Source organism: Equus asinus, chromosome 5, assembly GCF_041296235.1.
Source record: "Equus asinus isolate D_3611 breed Donkey chromosome 5, EquAss-T2T_v2, whole genome shotgun sequence".
NCBI lineage: Eukaryota > Metazoa > Chordata > Mammalia > Perissodactyla > Equidae > Equus > Equus asinus.
This window is the reverse complement of record NC_091794.1, coordinates 38,301,499-38,313,592: the sequence shown is the minus strand read 5'-3', so window position 1 is coordinate 38,313,592 and position 12,094 is coordinate 38,301,499. Positions and strand designations below refer to the sequence as shown.

Below are 12,094 nucleotides of genomic sequence, written 5' to 3'. Positions count from 1 at the left end.
TGCAATTCTAAGACCCCAAATAAACACTCTTCTTTTGCTTAGCAGTTGCCTCTTTGTTCTAAGTGGATAGCCTCTAGACAATAAATGTCTCCTCTCCCATCTCCAGAATCTCTTGAACCGTCTAATATTCTGTGTACATGAGTTTTAAGATATTGAAGAAAAGAGTTGAGTTTCACACCTGAACCAACCAAGTGCAAAAAGCGAGGCCGCAAATGCCTAAGACAGAGCAGCAGAGAGTCCAGGGAGACCACGAGACAGAAGGCCAACGAAGTGAGGGAGGAATCTGTGGTGATGGTTGACTGCCTAAAATTTTCCTCCTGGAGTTTACAGCTTAACTTCTGCCTCCCTCGTTAGACTGTAAGGAGGACGCCTTTCATTCCTCCAAGCCCCCAGTACACCTGAGGAGTGGCATAGGGCGCTGCGGCTGCAGCAGTGGAGGTGGTCAGGTTCTGGGCCCTCACAGGTCACAGTCATGGGTCACGGGTCATGGCTGCTCCTTCACACCCCATCCCCAGCACCTGGTCCAGTCCCCAGCTCCAGTCCCCAGCTCCGGAGGCCCTCAGTAAACGTGGTTAGTCTTCAGTTGGGAACAGGCAGAAAGACCTCTTTCCCCTCAGTGATTGAATTAGTTCTCGCCTCCTTGAGCACAGAAAGAGGAAAGGGCTAAAATGAATTTAAACTGATCTGATAATGGATAAAAAACAAACAAACAAACAAACAAAAAACAGATACACAAACCAAAACCTGGGCTAAATAAGATCTGGGATCAGATAACTGGACAAAGAAATCCAGAAGTAACTCTTCTAGGCCAGGCAGGACCAACACGCTCAAACATTCTGGGCACCTGTAGTTTGTCCACCCGTGTATACTTTGTACCGTCATGTGCTGCATAACAATCATGTCGGTCAATGATGGGGCCCATATATGATGGTAGTCCCATAAAATTATAATGGAGCTGGAAAATCCCTATTGCCTAGTGACATCACAGCTGTAGTGATGTCATAGTCGTCCTAACATCGTAGCACAAAGCATTATTCACGTGTTTGTGGTGATGCTGGTGTAAACAAACCTACTGCACTGCCAGTGTATAAAAGGATAGCACACACAATTATGTACACTATGTAATATCCGATAATGATAATAAACGGCTATGTTACTGGTTTATGTATTTACTATACTATACTTTTCTTCATTATTTTAGAGTGTACTCTTTCTACTTATAAAAAAAGTTTACGGTAAACAGTATGCCGTGTTACACGAGCAGCAGCCTGATACATCTTGTGTTTACCGGGTCTTTTGATTGTATCATTTTCTCTTGTGCTTGATTTAATCTCATGTTTTGTTAATCATGGCCCCTAAGCATACAGAATCGACTGCTGATGTTGTCGGTAAGACGCCTCATCAAGTGAGTGACTTGAAAACAAAATTAAAAGTGATTAAGGACTACGAAGGTGAAAAATCAGTGATGGTTACTGCTCACCAGTCAGGCATGGCCCATTCCACCATAGCTACATTCTTGAAGAACAAAACAAAGTGACAGAAGCTGTTAAAGGATCTGCTTCATTGAAGGCAATGAGACTAAGAAAAATTCGAGAAGGGCCAATATCAGACATGGAGAAACTTCTAATCACCTAGACTGAAGACCAGACACAGAAGCGTAGTCCTCTCAGCACCATGATGGTCACGGCCAAAGCAAAAAGTTTGCTCACAATGTTGAAAGAAAAGGCTGAACCTGACTATGATGTTGAATTCACCACCAGCTCTGGGTGGTTTAAACGACTCAAGAACTATTATTCATTACATAATGTTAAAGTAAGTGGTGAGTCTGCAAGTGTTGATGTGCAGGCAGAACATTTGGAAACTCTAGATAAGCCAATTGTGGAGGAAAATTACTTGCCAGAACAAATATTCACTGTGGATGAAACCTCCCTATTCTGGAAATAAAAGCCTGAAAGGATTTTCATCCATAACAGCCCAAGTCAACGCCAGGTTTGAAGGCTTTCAAGGCTTTCAAGGACAGGGTAACAGTCTTCCTTGGAGGCAATGTTGCAGGCTACACATTGAAACCCTTTGTGATCTGACACAGTGAGAACCCAGGGCCTTCAAGCAAATCAAGAAGCACACACTGCCAGTGTACTACAGGAGCAATAAGAGGTCATGGAGGACCCAGCTCCTCTTCCAAGCTGCCCTCTTGAATTGCTTTGCCAGTGAAATGGAGAAGGGCTGTTCAGAGAATAACATAACTTTCAAGATTTTGCTTATTGTTGATAATACTCCTGGACATCCTCCTTTTATTGGTGACCTTCATCCCAATATCAAAGTGGTGTTTCTCCCTCCAAACACTACCTCTCTGATCCAACCATTGGATCAAGGAGTTAAAGCAGCTTTTAAGGCCTACTACCTGAGAAGGACCTTTGCCCAGGCTATTGCTGCAACTGAGGAAGACACTGAGAACACACTGATGCAATTCTGGAAGAAACGCAACATCTACAACAGCATCAAGAACCATGCTTGGGGGGCCGCCCTGTGGCCGAGTGGTTAAATTTGCATGCTCCGCTTAGCAGCCCAGGGTTCACCAGTTCAGATCCTGGGCACCGACCTACCACTCATCAAGCCATGCTGAGTGGCATCCCACACAGAAGAATTAGAATGACCTACAACCAGGATATACAACTATGTACTGGGGTTTTGGGGAGAAAGAAGAAAAAGAACCTTGCTTGGGCTTGGGGTGATGTCACCAAGCAGTATATGAATGGCATCTGGAAGAAGACACTTAAGAGGTTCGTCTATGACTTCAAAGGATTTGTCAAGGATGAGGAGGTTGTAAAAATCAACAGAGCTGTGGCTGAGAAGGCAAATAGCTTTAACCTGAGTGTGGATGAGGAGGACATTGAGGAGCTCCTAGAGGTGGCTTCTGAGGGACTGACTAATGAGGAATTGTTGGAACTGGAACAGGAATGCGTAGCTGAAGAAGAGGCAAGAAAAAAGGCAACTTCAGGAGAAGAAAAAGAGGAAGAACCCCTAAGAAAATTCACAGTGAAGGGTTTAGCAGAAGCTTTTGCAGACCCCAACAAGCTCTTTAAAAAGTTTGAAAACATGGGCCCCAACACCAAAAGGTTTCCATTAATAGAAAGGAATGTTCATGGTGCATTTATCTGCTTACAATCAAATCTATGATGAAAAAAAAGAAACAAACCAAGCAAACCACCACAGACATATTTCCAAAAAGAGTGACATCTCCTCAAGAAGAGCCTCTGGGAAGTCCTTCGGGAGGTATTCCAGAAGTTATTATTACCATAGGAGATGACAGCTCCACGTGTGTTATTGCCCCTGAAGGCCTTCCAGTAGGATAAGATATGGAAGTAGAAGACAGTGATGTTGATGATCCTGACCCTGTGTAGGTCTAGGCTAACGTGTGTGTTTGTGTCTTAGTTTTTAAGATAAAACTTTAAAAAGTAAAAAAAAAAAATTTTAATAGAAAAAAGCTTATAGAATAAGGATGTAAAGAAAGAAAATATTTTTGTACAGCTGTACAATGTGTCTATGTTTTAAGCTAAGCGTTATTACAAAGGAGTCAAAAAGTTAAAAAAATAGTTTATAAAGTAAAAAAGTTACAGTAAGCTAAGGTTAATTTGTCACTGAATAAAAAAATACTTTTTAATAAATTTAGTGTAGCCTAAGTGTACAGTGTTGATGAAGTCTACAGCAGTGTACAGTAATGCCCTAGGCCCTCACATTCACTCACCACTCACTCACTGACTCACCCAGAGCAACTTCCAGCCCTGCTAGCTCCATTCATGGTAAGTGTCCTATACAGGTGTACCGTTTTTTATCTTTTATACCATATTTTTACTGTACCTTTTCTATGTTTACATATACAAATACATATACAAATGGTAACATTGTGTTACAATTGCCTACAGTATTCAGTAAAGTAACATGCTGTACAGGTTCGTAGCCGAGAAGCAATAGGCTATATCATAAAGTGCAGGTGTATAATAGGCTATACCATCTAGAGTTGTGTAAGTACACTCTGTCATATTCGCACAATGATGAAATCGGCTAATGATGCATTTCTCAGAACACGTCCCCATCATTAAGCAATGCATAAGTATACAAGGAATGTCTCAAAGGATATTACCTTCTGCTTCACAGTTTCGTCAAGCATAGTCAAACATATGAAGCTATTTTAGAACAATGATAAAGTAAAATCAAAATAATTACTTCTAATATGAGATGACAAGATGGACAGTGAGCTGGACTGGAAATGTGAAACCTGTGGGGGGATTACTGACCCCAACCAGCTGGATGACTAAGGGTTTCCACTGACTGGAAGCCCCGTGTGAGCCATATGTGCCCTGTCAATCAAAATCCTAGAGCAATCTGAGATGCATTAGTAGAACATCCATGTTTATTCAGGCAGCACAGCTGCATATAAATAGCAGTATAGCAAAAGTTACTATAGAGAGGATTCAAGATTCGAAAGGGATGGGGTGGGGAAAGTCAAACAACTCTTTTCTGATTCAAATTTTGTGATCAAACCAATGTGACTATAGTCCAGAACAAAGGGGAGAGGATGGTCCTACTTGTGTCCTGCATGGTAAAAACATATCTGGACACTGTTCACATGTGAATTGCATATTTTATGAGGGTCCCTGACAAACTAATAAAATCCAAAGAAGGAAGTCCCCACAGTGAACCACAACATATGAATATTTGAAGGGCCTAATGTTTACTTGAAAAATGGTGTCTGAGAGTCAAAGAGTTATCCACAAATACTTCAGAGCTGTCTGTGTAAACACCGCCTGGCATTACTCAATACTCAAGGTCCATTCCAAGGCACAACAAATCACTCATTTATTCAGCAAATATTTATTCTGCGTCTCCTTAGATGGAGGCCCTGCGTTAGGTAACTGCCTGGACACACGAATAAGTAATGAAGAGTCTAGGAGCAGAGAGAAGATGAGAACACGAATAACCAACTAACCATAATATGAAGGAGAGTACGAGAAGCACGATGTGAGTAGAACAAAACCTACTTTAGAATTCAGAAGCAGGAGTCATTATGTCCCGCTGGTAGGATGAGGAAAGCCCCCTGGCGGAGGAGTCATTGAACTGGGCTTGAAAGGTGTGTACTATTTAAGGAGAAATATACTAAGGGGGCATTCCAGGTGGAGGAAAAAAAGAAGCACAATGGAGTGGGGAACAGAGTTGGAAAATACAGTGGGACAAAACTGAAGAACTGAATAGCCCAAGTTAACCAACCAAAGGTGGAGAAATATCAAGCACCAGGAGATAAGACTAGAAGGGAGCCAAATAGTGAAGAGCTGGTACTCCAGGCTACAGAGAATGACTGTGTGAGGGTATTATGAAAGCTTCTAGAATACACGAGTGCTGTGTTGTTGTTGTTTTATTATTCCTAGTGTAGCTTAGATACAAACACAGCGGAGGCAGGAGGCTTGCCCAATGGTCAGTCAGAAGGAAATGAGGTCCTGAAGCAGGTCACAGGCAGGTGGCAGTGGACAGGAGGAGACTCACCCTTGAGATATTTCAGGAACTGGATCAACAGGCCCCAGAACTGAATTGTCAAATCTAAGGGACTGTGGAAAGAAAGAGCAGAAACCCCAGCTGGAGGAGGAACTGGCTGAGGGACAGAGGTGGCAGAGTGAATATGGAAGCACAATGTTGCAACCCAGATGAGTGGCTAGAAGAGGACCAGAGGGATGTCTAACCCACCATCTTGCTTCAAGCACTGCTCAACCCTTCCCCAACTCATGATCACACCCCTCAGAGGCTGCTCGCCAAGCAAAGGCCGGAAAAGAACAGTCAAATGCAGAGCCAACCCACCCTAGCAGAAGCTCCACTGGCTAATCAACGCAACTCTCCACAAAGGCAGGGCTGTTGCAGGGTTAGAGACCCCCTCAATGAGATGCCCCCACAGAAGGAATGAAGAGCTGCCTTCTGGTCCCAAGCCTGCCACTTGTTGCCCCTGAAATCTTGAAAGATGAACTTCCTAAGTCTCAATTCCTTCGTTTGTAAGATGGGGATGATAATGTACACCCCACCTATTTCATAGGTTTGAGAGAGTACACAGGAGACAGTACGTACACAAATGCCAGAGGTCATTAGAAGTTCTCTGAGAGCAGAAATTACAAGCTCACACTGGTATCCTGCATGCTGGAGCTGACTACAGGAGAGAAGCAGCAAGGTGGGCAAGAAACTATCACAGCCTGGGTCACAGGCAGCCAAGGAATACTGCCTACCAGATCTTCGAGAAGACCCTACATCCAGAGAAAAACAGGAGGGACCCTAATAGTCATCCACATCCATCTCCTGACTTAACAGATGGGACGCTTCACCCTGAGAGGTCTGCCCAAGATCTTTAGTGGCAGGGAGAGGACCAACAACCCAACCACAGTTTAGACGCTGTTTTTACCCACATTATCTTACAAACAGCCTTTGAGCCAGGTGCGGAAGGATTACTAAAATTCCCATTTCTCAGCTTGAGGTTGAATGACTTGTCCAGGGAAGGATTCAAATGCGGACGGTCATACCCGTCCGCTGCTCTTTCTCCAGATCACAACTTCATGCATGGGCGGTATTTAGCACAATCATTTCAGCATTCAATATATTTCAAACTCCAAATTCTGTTCAATGTCATCCTGCCTTCAGCAATATTTCACATTCAGCCTTCCCTGGTAGGATTTTACTGACCTTTCATCTTAAAGACATACCAGGTCAGTGGCCACGTTTGGCACCAGAAACATTTTTTTTCAACTGAATCATGAAAACCAGGCCTTCCCATATAAATCATCTTCACAAAGTATATCCCCACATGTATATCAATCGAGATACATATCATTATTGCACTAAACACAATGCACTAGGGTGCTCCAAGAGCCATGAGGGCTCGCTAATTGAAGCAATATTTAACATACAGATACCAAGAAGGCAATTTTAACAAATGAGTGGAACTTTGAGGTAAAAACTTCCTGACTTTATTGATAAAAACTAATTTGCATTAAGGGTCTCAAAGTGACTTGAGCAACAGACAATTATCCTGATAATTCTAGTCATCTACATCCAAATGCTCTACACCAGAACGTGTCGTTTACCTGCGGAGGTCCAGGGAACAGGTGGAGGAAGAAAATGCTAAGAAGGAATTAACTCGCCACTGTCTCAATGTTCTCTTTACTAAATAGGGCCTATCTTTTCACCACAACCCTTATTTCAGGAGCAAAGCATAAATATTTTGCTTCCCTTTTTTAACTCATGAGAGAGGATTAACATTGCTCAGTCTTCTGGGGCTTCTAGAGGTTTCCCACTGTGGTTCAGAGAGATGTGCCGACACCTCGCAGTATTTCTAACAGGCCTGGGAGCCAGCCTGAGAAGTGGTCCCCTAAATGTAGCCTGCATTTCACCAGCTACCTTGTGAATAAGCCTCCAGGGGTCTGGCAGTAGCAGGTCCCGCGGCAAAACACCGACATTCTTTCGTCACGTCCCCTCTCCTTTGTCGTGTAAACCACGACACCACTCCCCACCCTCGCCCGCGGTCAGAGTGGGTGACGGATCGTAACAGCCCAGTAGCCCTCGATTTCAGGCTCAACAGACTTGGCAACTGCCTGGGGGTGGCACCTGCCCCAAGGCCGCCCCAGCCCCGCCAGACATGGGAGACCCCAAGGTCGAGAGCGCCGCGCCCCAGGGATGCCTGTCACTGGCCGCCCCAAGCAGCATCTTGAGGCAGAGAAGCAGGGAAGGGCGCTGCCCTTGGGCTGCGGGTGAGGGTAGGGGGGGACACGAGGCCCTAGAGACTATGTCCCCACCCTCAATTAATAAAACGCAAGAGAAAAAAAGAAAGCTTCATTTACCGACGTGAGTGATCACTGTGGCCAGGCGCCGGGTGAGCTCCTGGGGGGCCATTTCTTCTTTTAATCAAAATAGCATTTCACCGAAAAACCACTCAGTATAAACAAAACAAAGCAACACAAAATCGTTTCAACTGCTGTTACGCATGATTTTTAAAAGGCATCTTCTCCCAAGGATGTTCTGCCCTCACATTCTTCCTCGCTCTCTTCAAGCACAAAACGAGAGTCACTCCCAGCCAGGGCCAACTCTCCTGGGCCGCTCGCCTAGAGGACGCCAGCCACGCCCTGCAGGGGATTAATTTAAAGATTAAGTCGATTAAGCTTTCCCAACGTAACGTCTGGCTTTGAGAGAGAGGGAAATGGCAGTTCTGGAGGTGAGAAAACCAAGTGGCCCCAATCTTGCAGTACGGGCTTCTCCAGCCAAGGGAGCGCACGGGCTTCTGGATTTGGGGTCCTGGGCGGTGGGTCTCCGGCGCGCGGCTGCGAGCGTCAGGATGAAGGATGCTCGGCCCCAGCGCAGGGGGAGCGCGGAGCCTGCCTGCGCACAGGGCGGAGGTGCGGAGGCGCGGAGGCGCGTGGCAGCAGGGGCTCCTCGGCGCCGCCCACCCCTCGCCCTGCGCCTCCCGCCTCCACACCCACCTCTCCCCGCCTCCGGGCGGTGCCGGGGGCTCCGGGGGAGCGCGCAAGCGCGGGAGCGTCGCCCGTTTTCGGGTTGGCAAGCTGCGCGCCTTCCCCGGCCGGGGAGTTGGTGCTCCGGCCCCCGGAGTGGAGGCGGCTCTCGATCTGTCTTTGGAACAGAGGGGAGACATCAGCTTAGTCGCTCCGGCCAGCACCGGGCTTCTGAACGCCCAGCGCTCGTTCTTCCCAGTGGTGTCTGCGGAGAAGCTGAGGCGAGAAGGGGCTGACTGGGAGACGTACTGCCATCCAGCCAGAGCCAGGAACGGAGGGCTAGGTGAGGCCCTGCTGCTCGCCCCTAAATCCTGACTCCGGACCGGGGGGGGCGGGGGGGGGGGAGATGGGGGAAGCTGTTGGGGAGGGATGGGGGCCGTTGGAGTTGGTTTGCCCCCCTTAGGGGTTGTCTCACGCAGTTACCAGCGTCCAGTGGACACACCGGCACTTGGAGCCGGGAGCGCGGGCTGTGCACGGCCAGGGCTGGGCACGCTTGTGCGCACTCCGGTCTCCACCGGGTGGGCCTTTTCCTTTGTGCAGCCACTCCCGTGCGCCGCCGCTCCGTCGGCCGACTGTCAGGCGCGCCAGTGCTCCCTCCTGGAAAGGCTCTGGCACAGCCCGGGTGCGGGCCCTCCTCCCCCTCAGCCCCAGGAGCGTCTTCTCCGAGCAGCTCTCGGGCGGTAGACGCTCCCGCGGCCTCGTTAGGTGACAGGCAGCAAAAGACTAACCCGGTTCAGCAGAGCTCCGCGGGAAAAGCCTGAGCAAACGCGAATCTGCTCAGGTTGTCCTCAGTCCATTCTACAACGGGGGGGGCCCTGAATATCCGAAAGTGCCGGGACCACCCTTTGCCAATGACAGGAAGCTCAGCTTTCCTCTTCTGGCATGTAAAAAGCCAAAGCCCAAACACCCTGGATCCAATTTCTAGTAGTAGCCACTCATCCCAGGGGCTTGGGGACGTTTAAAAATGCTTTGTGTAATAATTGTGGGCTGTGGGCAACAGATGATGTTAGTCCACCTGCGACGTGAGATTTGTGCGGAAGTCCCTCCCTCCTGTGAGGTTTGGTCACTTTGCACTCTGCCTGCACAAGCAAAGCAACCATTTTCATAGTAACCTCTTGCAAGAGATTCAGAAAAGGGTTAAAGATCCAAAGGAGTGAGAGGGCTTTGGATTGTGTTTCCGTGGTGGTTTCTGGCTATTCTATTCCATGGAGGAACCAAACGAGGTGTTTCCTGTTGGTGGTAGTCAGAACCCTGGTGCCCAGTCAGAGCCAGTTGTGAGTTTGGGTCACTAGAAACCAGCACATTGCTAAGGAGACTGCCGGTGTGGGGGTTTCTGGACTTTGCAGATCCAGTCACCTCAGCTTCCTGGTTTAGGCCAGGTCCTTATGGGTGAGAATCAGGAAAAGAAGGGAAAGGGAAGAGGAGGCAGGAGAAGCTGATGAAGAGGAATGAGGGAGAGTATGAAAGGGACAGAAAGGAAAGAAATCATACTCAGCCCTCTCTCCTTTCCCCCGTCTGTACCTTCACCATCTTCAGAGGTTTCCATGGAGATGAATTGGCTGAATTTATGGCAAGATGTAGCAGGCAGTGCTGGTCCTCAGAAACCAGTTCTGCCCCTATCTCTCTAACACGTGTTTTGCCAGGGCCTCGACTGTTTCCCCTGGGCCAAGGTGGGGTGGGTCTGTGATCTAGTATTCCCTTTTCCAGTTCTGAAATCCTGTAATGTAACTAAGAAGAAATGACCACATAGTGATCAATAGCCCATACCTCCTTGTCCCTCCAAGAAAACTGTCATTGTCTCCATTGCTCATGAATATGAACATGCTTCCTGTCATCTCCCCTTCCTCTCCTCCCCCTTCCCATCCTTATCTTCTTTTCTCCTTCCTAATTATGATCTATTTCCTGTCTCTGACAAATCGCATTGCTCTGATATATGGCAAAATCAAGGAACAAGCCAGAATAGACCGCCTCCCTCTCTAATGAATTAATTACCGATCAGTCATGTCTATTGAAGATCAGTTACTTGCCCAGAGTTGTGATAGGCAGTATCATCAAGTACAGCAGCTGCCACCACCATGGACTAAGTAACTGTTCTGTGCCTGGTATGATGGTAGGCATTTCACAAACACCATTTAAGCCTCACCATAACCCTTTAAAGACTTTGGTCTCATTTTACAGATGCTGCTGCTACCAAGATCAAACTGTGTATTACTAATTTTATGAATCTAGACCATGCTCTGCCTTCAGGTAAGGATTTGCATGACCTTGGAAAGAAAAATCATCCCCCAAGACTGCCAAGGTAGATTCCACCTCCATGTTGGTGGACTGTCTGCACTGCCTCTGACAATGAAGAGAACGACAAAGGACCTGCTTGGGTGCCACAGGTGAGGGTGAGGGATGCCTGGGGCCCCCCTGGGGCCACCCAGTTTAGTCTGAATCAGTGGTTCTCAAACTAGCACAATCACCTGGAAATACAGGTGATTCTTTTTTAATACAGATTCCTGGTTTCCGCCTCTAGAGATTCTGATTAGATAGTGTGGGATGAGGCCTGAGAACTTGCATTTATAACAAGTCCCGAGGAATACTGATGCTGCTGGTCCTGGGACCACACTTTGAGTACCACTGGCCTAGAGCAGAGCTCTTCAAACTTCTGAGACTGCAAACCACAGTATGTTATAAATTTTACATCATGACACAGTAGACATACAGATGCATAATTAAAACAAAAGTTGTACAGAACAATTTTTTCCCTTACTACATGTGAAGCCCTGAAATATTTTACTTCTGTTTCATTTTTTTAAAACAATGGTCCAAATTTGGGAAATTTGGGTTTGGAAAGTATGATATTATAGTTATGTAGGAAAATGTGCTTATCTTCTTAGAGATTTATACTTCAGTTTTTAGGGATGAAACATCATTGTCTGTAATTTAAACTACCTTAGCAAAGAGAATAAATGAGATAAATATTGGGAAACATTAAAAATTATTAAATCAAGGTGGTATATGGGTTATTTTACTGTTCTCTTTTCTGCATGTTTAAAATTCTTTTCATAATAAAACGTTGTTTAGAATGATTGTTTGGAGCTACTGAATTGATTTTATGACCCACTAAGCAGTTGCTGCCAGCATTTTGAAAAGCAGTGTGCTAAGGCACAGTAGAAGGAGAAAGAGAAGAGGAAGTGATGATGGAGAAAAGGAAAGGGGGGAAGAAGGTGACAGGAGATAGAGGATAAAGTAGGTAGAGGTGCACTGTGGGAGGTGGCAGGGGTCACCACAAAGGCCTCGAGATAATGTCTCTCTAAAGGGCCTCTTCTTAAGCATCCCACTCTGCCTTCACTGTCTTCCCTATTGGACTTTGGCTACTTGGCAGAGAAAACCTTGTTCACTTCTGTAAGCCCCACAGCTCCCGGGCAAAGCCCAGAATGAGAGAACGTCCCTCAGTCAAAGCCTCTCATTTTACAGAGGTGCTAGACCTGCCTCAGCATCATGATGGTGCGTTTTTCTCCCAGTGCCACCTGGTAGGATAACCCCCTCTGAGTTGGGAGCCTAGCTGTTCTAAT

The 12,094-nt window shown here is 46.6% G+C and overlaps 1 protein-coding gene across 2 annotated transcripts in view; it reads right to left on the bottom strand.

Annotated features, from left to right (window-relative positions):
* Positions 1–8,474, bottom strand: part of MCF2L2 (MCF.2 cell line derived transforming sequence-like 2) — a 230,185-nt gene extending 221,711 nt beyond the window's left edge. Inside the window, exon 1 of one of the 2 annotated variants that reach the window (XM_070509354.1) lies at positions 7,869–8,474. Coding sequence is in view for 1 of the 2 variants with exons in the window: in XM_044771143.2 (XP_044627078.2) it covers positions 7,869–7,920 (52 nt within the window). In the remaining variant the exon portion in view is untranslated. The remainder of the gene's footprint in view (positions 1–7,868) is intronic. The other variant, XM_044771143.2, reaches the window with a different exon arrangement.
* Between the last annotated feature and the right edge of the window lie 3,620 nt (positions 8,475–12,094).